The sequence below is a fragment of the Lichtheimia ornata genome (genome assembly GCF_029851405.1).
Source record: "Lichtheimia ornata isolate CBS 291.66 chromosome Unknown scaffold00030, whole genome shotgun sequence".
NCBI lineage: Eukaryota > Fungi > Mucoromycota > Mucoromycetes > Mucorales > Lichtheimiaceae > Lichtheimia > Lichtheimia ornata.
This window is the reverse complement of record NW_026695350.1, coordinates 189,762-198,372: the sequence shown is the minus strand read 5'-3', so window position 1 is coordinate 198,372 and position 8,611 is coordinate 189,762. Positions and strand designations below refer to the sequence as shown.

General features: G+C 43.5%; 3 protein-coding genes across 3 annotated transcripts; 2 read left to right on the top strand and 1 right to left on the bottom strand.

Annotated features, from left to right (window-relative positions):
- Positions 1-2,241: 2,241 nt before the first annotated feature.
- Positions 2,242-2,922, top strand: O0I10_006672 (uncharacterized protein; the record flags this gene model as incomplete). Its single annotated transcript, XM_058486699.1, has 1 exon — positions 2,242-2,922. One exon carries the CDS (start codon positions 2,242-2,244, stop codon positions 2,920-2,922), a length of 681 nt encoding a protein of 226 aa, XP_058342521.1.
- A 287-nt stretch (positions 2,923-3,209) lies between these two features.
- Positions 3,210-4,990, bottom strand: O0I10_006671 (uncharacterized protein; the record flags this gene model as incomplete). Its single annotated transcript, XM_058486698.1, has 2 exons — positions 3,210-4,501; positions 4,558-4,990. 2 exons carry the CDS (start codon positions 4,988-4,990, stop codon positions 3,210-3,212), a joined length of 1,725 nt encoding a protein of 574 aa, XP_058342520.1.
- Positions 4,991-6,843: 1,853 nt separating this feature from the next.
- Positions 6,844-8,560, top strand: O0I10_006670 (uncharacterized protein; the record flags this gene model as incomplete). The annotated part of the gene is made up of 2 exons (XM_058486697.1): positions 6,844-7,618; positions 7,683-8,560. 2 exons carry the CDS (start codon positions 6,844-6,846, stop codon positions 8,558-8,560), a joined length of 1,653 nt encoding a protein of 550 aa, XP_058342519.1.
- Positions 8,561-8,611: the final 51 nt, after the last annotated feature.

The window sequence follows — 8,611 nt, the reverse complement described above, 5'->3', positions numbered from 1 at the left end:
GACAAGCAATACAATTGAATGGGAGAAAGCAAGACTCAGTTCTTGGATGGTTACAAGTGCATGGACTCAAAAAGGATGGATGATGGCGATCGTTACATGATTCTTCAGGGATACGCTTCATGTCATGCTTGGTGGATGGATGGTGATTTTCGTGTTTCAAGAGGAAGTTTTGCTTTCTGTACATTAAGAAGGGATGGGCTGGTTTAGCACGTATCATAAACAGGGTGATGATCGCCACATGATGGTAAAAGGAAAAGACAAGGATGGCTAAAGTATAAGATGAAAGCTTGTAGATTGGAATAGAGGGGGGGTGAATGCATCATCATGAAAGGTAATAGAGCGAGTTGTCTTTTATGAAGAGCGTGTGTGATGAGTGACAGTCATAGAGCGATGCCATGTAAAGCAATGTGGTATATCGATTTAAGTGAAAAATGTGGTACATCAGAGTAATAAATGTGAGTATACAGGAATCAAGAGGATGATGAAAAACTGCTTTTTGGATTATACTATGTCAAAGCCGCGTATAAGCGCTCTGTTGACAAGAAGCAGTTGCCGACTATTCGTCTCCATGCCAACTTTTCTCTCCAAGGCCGGTACTTTTTCCAACCCATTCTTTCTAGTAATGTTTCTCTCGTATCATTTCTCAGCTCAACCCATAAAAGATAACCTGGATCTCCATCGAAATGTATGCCATCATCACCATTATTGTCGCCAGCACCATCATATTCACCACCACCATCATCACCACCATCATCCTCACCACCACCATCATCATCACCACCACCATCATCATCACCACCGCCATCATCCTCACCACCATTGCCAACATCGCCAACACCACCAAATCAATGAATCTCAGGCAATAAATGCCGTCCAGTCACCACTTTCATAGATCACACCAACCGTTTGCATGCAATCACAATGCCTACCAATCCTTCCATATTGTTGTGCATCCAAACGCGCATCCGTCTTTTCAAAAGGAATGTATTCCAGTAGATAAAGGGGTCCTCCCATAAAACCGTATCCTAATCGCCATCATCATTCATCCTTTCTCCAGTTAACTGCATCTGTAGTCGTTCCAGCACATGTACTTGGCTTGTCCCATCGATAGTATTGCTTGTCGATAATCCTCGAAAGAACCAGGTAGATACAAAGGAAGGAGGCTATAACAGTAGATAAGGCTGGTGAAAACAAAATGATAATCCTGTAAGCATACGAATGAACAAGCCCAGGTTTTCACAATACCTTGTTGGCTGCCATAGCAACAGTTACATGAGGACAACGCGTAAACGAGTGTACAGCCTGTCGCCAATGACCACATGGGAGTCAATGAGTGAGGGAGGAACTTGGGTAAAAGAGTCACGCGACTAAGTTTCCAAGCGCTCCGTTACGTCCAAAGGTAGTTTGCAGCAAAAAGACGTTCTCAGGCATAGCGTCCAAGGTGGTATGTGTTGTATACGCAATTGCTGGTCTCAGGTGGTGTTGACATGGGAGCGAGATTCTGGCAAGTGGAAGAAAGAAAAGCTGGTGTGATAACTCTGCGCTGGGAATGGAAACAAGGAGGAGGAGATGCATAGAGAAATGTGGCGCATTGACTAAAAGGATACCAAGTTGAGTACGATTTATGTTACACGCACGCGTGTCCCCGTGCACGTTTACCCATGCTCAGCGTCTGCTTTCCTAATCCAATCCTTTTTATCACTTTCTATAGTACGTCGTTACTAGTATTGGTTTCAATTTGCCCCTAATAAAAGCATGACCATCCAAATGGATAATGTCAAGTAAAGTTCATTGGTATTCTTTATGCAAGCACACTTCATGCAAGAGCACGACCTGTAATATGTGTACCGTTCGTGGTAACAAAAGAAGTCATTTTTGGACTTCAATACCCCTTTTTGGATATTCATGAGTGAACCTGGTATTAAACCCATATAATATTACGGCATTGCATCCTATTCATAATAAACCATATGTCCTTTTTCAACCGTAATGGATTTGCGTATGATAGCCATGCCATAAGACACAATCAAGCCATCTTGCAATCCAAGCCAACGGGGATTACAACTCGTGACAATCGGCCAAGCGAGGGTGGATTATCCACTTGACGGCGTTGTTGGCCTTATAAACCAACATTGCAACACGCTCGAAGGGATTAGAATAACGAATGATGGGTATTGGCAATCATCCCATACAAAGAAAAAGAACCATGTCCACAAACTTGAGCGCCTTGAACGTTTAGCTATGACGGGCGATACGGATGGTATGCTATTACTTGCCGAACGTATAATACACGCTGCGCCTAATCTTCGTGAAATCGAGTTCTCGTATGACGGCATCTATGAAGAAGGTCTCGTTCAAGCTATCATGGGATTAAAAAATCTCGAATCGCTTTTCATCGACGTGAACGCTCTCTCTACAAAGTGGTTTTACGATGTTGTTATGCATCATGCAGCTCGCTTGACCGATATTGGATTCACCCTTTATTACGGAAATGGGGGAGATCAAATGCCTTCTTTTGGTTTCTTGAAACACGTACCACGATTGCGAAGGTTGAATGTGACATTGGCTCCGTTGGGTATTCCTCGTGATATCACCAAAATCACCGAAGCAATTGCGTCGTCTTGCCTAGGTCTTGAAACGCTGACACTGAATTATACAGTCAGCTCTATCCCTTTTGGATCTATTACAGCTTTTAAAAGACATCCACGGCTCACCAAGATGGAGATTACTGCTGAAAGCATGGATGATAGTGATCTTGTAAGCGTCTTATCGATCCCGAATTTGAACCACCTCATCCTCCATGTGCCACTCAAGGACCCTACTATTGAATTACTCAGGAGTAAGATAGCGCGTGTGGAATATAAGCCTCGTACTGATGTCATTGATATGTACCATGTTTGGTTCAAACATTCGAATGAATAAACTGTTCCATGCAATAATAAGGGCCTCCATCATACATCAACCTACGTAGGTTTACAAGAAACTATGGGAGCTTGCTTTAATAAATGGGCTATGGTCATTGATGGTAGAAATGAGGCTTTATTAATCGAGGTATCATTCACGTGGACAACCAAATAGGTAGTAATAAAAAGAGCTAATAAAACAACAGCTATACGGTCATCAGTGTATTCACATGGAAGTCAAATGGGTATCGAAGAATGCATATAGATGCGGGGAATGAATAAATAAAAGATGTATTATTGATTACGTTACAGTATGGGATAGTGTTTCTCGCTATACACTAAGCTAGGTACTTTATGCCTCAAGCTTGTAAGAGAATGCCAGTCCTTGATGTCATATTTGAGGTGAAGCAACTTGAGATGTGAGAAGGCTTGGAGTGCAATCATGAGGTGGTCCGGTATGTGGGTGGTATCAATGATTATCTCTTGAAGGTTCCGATGCTTGGATAAATCATGAATCCATTGGGATGAAGAAGGGAAGAATGTCGATTTCAAGATAACCTTTTCAAGTCCAATGCAGCCCTCAGACACTTGATGAATAAACGTATCCAAGCCCATTAACGCATCATTGCTCTTAAATCGAAGCTCGAGTGTTTTCAATTGAGTCAACTCGGTGATGAGAAAGATCCATGAATCGTGCTCACTGATACTATGGAGAATGCACTTGACCGCTTGGAGATGCGATTTATCACCGAGCCTCACATGATGACGGAGAAACTGGTATACGTGTTGCTGAGGCTCCAAGGTGGAACGGAATCCAATCCTTTTCAAGGGTCGACGGCGTAATGTACTATTGAATACATTTGTATGTGCACCAAGGTCGATGGCATCGATTGACTCAAGGTTTGGAGCATGCTCAATAACCCATTCCATAAAGGTGATAAAGCTGGGATCCGAGCTATCTGGGAAACGCAAGGATTTCAGCTGTTTGAATTCAACATCGTCACGACCCAAGAACGTTTCGACATGAGGGATATATAAAAGTAGGCTATCCTTTAGCTCAAGCGATTCAAGCGTAGCACTGTGTTGTATCATGGTCTCCGGGAAGTAATCATTGTAATAATATCCTTCATGAAGTGACAGCAATCTCAATCCTGGAATATCCTCCTCCTCCTGTTTGATGTCGCCATGTATCTTATATGGCACATGTGTAAAGCTCAAGAACAGTTGTTGTATTTTGGGACAATGCTGATGGATTGTATTCATGTTTGTTGAAGAAGGTGGATAAAGCAAATACAAAAGGCGCAGATTGGGCAAATGTTGAATGAGTGGGATGAAAACATCTCTACGGTCTTCATTCTGGCAAACTGCCTGGAGATGAGTGATGTTGTCATAGGTTCGGTCACGCTGCGAGTTGGATGTCATATCGATGATGGTATTGGGAGAAAGAGTGAGATTCAATCGAATGAGCTGAGGGCAACGATCCAATACATCGAATGCAGCAAATGATGCTTGTGTGTCGTCGTCGAAAGTCATATGCAAATGAGTCAAATTGGGAGCGATTTCAAGTAGTTGCAACAACGCTTCGTGGCAGCGCGTGACTAAACATACATTTAGTTACCCATTCATGTACCCACACATCATCCCCAATAGTTACCTTCGATATTCAGCTTGGTCAACGAGAGAAATTGGCCACATTTAACAAGTTCAGGATTGTAAACACCTAAATCCTGTAATGCGAGGGACTTGATAAAAGGTGCCACCATTCGTAAACGCATGCGATGATGTTTTGACAGAGGATGATCCACGTGAAGGACGAAATGGATGCTGTCGTCTGCCGATACAATTCGTTTGGTCCAAGTGCTGCAGACGTCCAAGCATGGATAAGGTCGATCAAGACGAACTATTGGACGGCCTTCGCCAAAGATCCTTGGAATAAGGTGACACTTTACAATCTCCCATGGCAATTCGTTAACGAAATCCACACACTTCTTGATGGCTGTTGTCAATGCAAGTACATTGGGCTGTTCACGTTCGGCACTGTTGACGTTTGGTGAGGAAGGCTCATTGCTGGAGCTGCGTGTTTGCATTTGGGAGTGTGTGAAGAAAAGAAAGGGAGATGTGTTGGAGCTTGAAACTAAGCACGACCAGCTAGTATAGCTCTGTATCACCATGATGATGCATGCTTCATCCCACACAGTGCAGCCTTTATTTTCATCCACCTCAGCCATTACCCCATTTATATAGCCATAACGGCTTCCAAAAATACATAGATAGTAGTAATAAACGGCTATTTGTGTCATACGCGTTGTTTGGGTGGTCGAGTGTTTGTGTTACATCATTCGCCGGTCAATCTGACTGCCTTCTAGTTAAGCTATCATGTTCGCTTCGTCTTATCAAAGTTGCCACCTTGGTATATGAACCAACGTTTTTATAAACGTACATGTAATCTTTGATCCAACCCATGGCATCCTGATCCAAGTCCAAAATACAGTTCTATCATTATCCCAGTGAGCGTTCATCACGTGTGATGATGATACCATCCATTGGGGGTCGCAAAAAAGTGATATTTATTCCTGAACCATTGCTCTATGATAGCAGCTCTCCTTGAACCACCATTCCAAGCCGTAATTCGGATGTATCCCACGTGTCACCATACAGTGAGGTTTGCAAGCACAATAACAGCAACTTGGTGTGGTTGATTATCTTTCTTTGACAATGAAGCATCAGGAAAAGAAGGCACACCGTTGTTGGATGTTGCTGGAAGTGAATGTGGATGCACGCGTTTGCAATAAAGATAGGCTTGCATGCTTGAAACAGTTTTGGTTTTTCCCACTGAAAACAAGACGCCTCTTTAAGCTCATCATCATCATCATCATCTTCCCCATGGACTCACCCGCTATGATAATTGGATACCTCGAAACTTGCTTTTTCTTATCCATAGGTTATCTTTCAGTATCCATGACAACTCGTCGCCTTGGCAACAGCGATCTTGTTAAGGGTCTCGCGTTGGTGACTCATTCCGGAAACGTTTTTGCTTACAATGGCAAGGCTGGATGGCATGGACTGATCGGTGGAGTAGGTGACAGTGTATGCGGGTTGTATTTACCAAACGTGCCCTTGTACAGTAATCAACGTTGGCTGGGACGGTCGACTGGGCTACAAGAAAAATTGCATGGCTGGGCTTAATCAATAATTCATGCGCCCAAAATGGTTACACGTGACCAGGTCATCTTCCGTTTCCGTATATCCACTACCACAAGGATAGTAAAAGACCAGCAATAAAGATGCCCATTTTCTATGCCAAATCTATTGTATTCTTGCCCAAGTATGTATTATGGAACCGTTTATGACGTAAAGCCGCTTGCATGGGTGATGATGATGATGACGATGATGATGATGATGTTAAGCGCTGATGAGATGCCTATACGAGAGACGACAAATAATGATGTGAATGTTCACAATGCCTATCACCAACCTAGTTCTCTTATAGATGAGAAGCTCTTTTGATTCGATCTTGCATACCACAGACAAGTACGACATCCATCTCGTTACACACGCCACGTAAAGAACTCCCCAATTGGAAGTGTGTGTTACAACCTTTGACAATCCCCACATGAGATAACCTTTCCGCTGCTCACAGTATTTGCATTGAACGTGAATAAATTGCTTGGATAGATAATTGATGTAGCCATCGAGAATCATCAATAAAAGTTTTAAGCTAAAGTGGCAATAAACAACAATCATTGAACGAGATAAAAAGAAGATGTTTGTTACACAACGCTGCACGTCGATCCTTGTTATCATCATCCTTCAGGTATCCATCATCTTCGGCAAGCTTTTCCCTCAAGGGAGACATAATAACAAATGGCGGAGGCAAAGAAGGGGATTGAATGTATGGGGCATAAAAAAAACCAGGTCCGAAAGAAGGCAATTTCCAAGCATGTTATCCCCCAGGCACATATCACCACTTCCGCCCATTGCACCCCATTGCGAAGAACAAGACGTCGTCTCTAATGAAGCCGCTCATAACACGATTGTTTTACACCCGCTACCACCTCTCAGCATGCACCAAGGTCAAGACGACACGATCATGGCAACAACGAGCGACACCATTACCAAGCTGGCTTCTCAACTCATCGAACCGCTTGACACGCGTGCAAAGGCATTAGCGAATGGAGCCCAGTTTGACCTTGCGTTAAGGGATGCAGCCATGATGCGAGCATTGGCACCCACATCAGCACTCGGTTACTTGCGAGCAGGCTCTATTTATCAGCAACAAGGTCACCAACAAGCAGCCATGAACATGTATAAGCAAGGGCTTATGGCTGTGGACCCTACCAATCCTTGGTATTCACGGTTGAAGACATCGTATGCTGCTGCTTTGGAAGTTCAAGAGAAGCGTGTTGATTTTATGAGCAAGTTGCCAGCCGACATTGTTTCCATGGCGATCATCCCATTGTTGTTTGAAAGTTATGAGCTACGTCAAGACACCGTATGCCCTCATTTCAACGTATGTCGCACCTGGTGTCAGCGTATCTTGGCGAACAACGCTTTCCATTTCCTTTTGCACGATGGAGGTTGTGTCGACGATCCAGCATATGATCTGCTTCCTTACTCGCCTCATTTCAAGACATTAACCGTGGCCCATCGTCAAGATTGGGTAGAGATTTTAAACGAGAGGCCTTGGACAAGACTTTCCCATTTGAATGTTGACTGTAAGTGCGTGATGCGGGATGGAAACATGGATAAAAGATGGGCTTACGTGGTATTATGAAATAGGTAAGGGCCAACCACAGCTCCTTGTGAACGTGTTTGGATCCATCGGCTCGACATTGACCCATTTGAATCTTTTGTCGCATCGTCAATTGCCGCATCTTATTTTGTCATCTGCAACATTTCAGAAAGAAACCCCCATTGCTTTACGACACATCTTGGACGGATGCCCGAATTTGGTTTCATTGGAAGGAACACTCATCGTGAACGAGTCGCCCACATTATTATCCACTGAGTATCCCAAGTTGATTCACCTCCATGTAAAAGATTGGTCTACCGAATCGCGGTCCTATGACAATATGGTGAATCTCCTCGCTCATCTTCCATCGCTCGTATCATTGAATGTTTTTCCAAGGCCAGACATGAAGCTGTTACCTATGATTCACCAATACGGGCCCAACTTGAAGCTTTTGGTTTATGGCGGGAATGAATCTTGCTGCTTATCTTATGATGATGAGCATCAACAGCAAGGATTGGAAAAGGTTTGCATTGGTCACTCGCGTGATGTCTACAACGGGGATGATTTGATTTCGATGCTGGTTCAACATTGTGGATCCCTAAAAGCATTACGATTGGTGGGAAGAATCACGGGGAACAACATGACGCTGGAGGGAAGCAACATTGGATTCAAACGCCTTGAGAAATTGGAGGTTAACGCACAAGATCATTCCCTTGTGCCCTTGACAACATCGATTATTTGCCGTGCACCATATCTTCATACAATTTTCAACGATGCACTAGCATATCAACATGAGGACTTTTTCAATGCCGCCACCAATTTACGCCATCTAAAAGCTTTGCTCCATTGTGGATCACCCATCAATGCCCACAATTTTACAAGTTTATTCAACATCATATCAAGCTTGGAGAAAGTTCGACACTAGAAGAACTGGAAATCACGTTGCCATTGTCCCCAACGCGTTGGTTATCCGCCA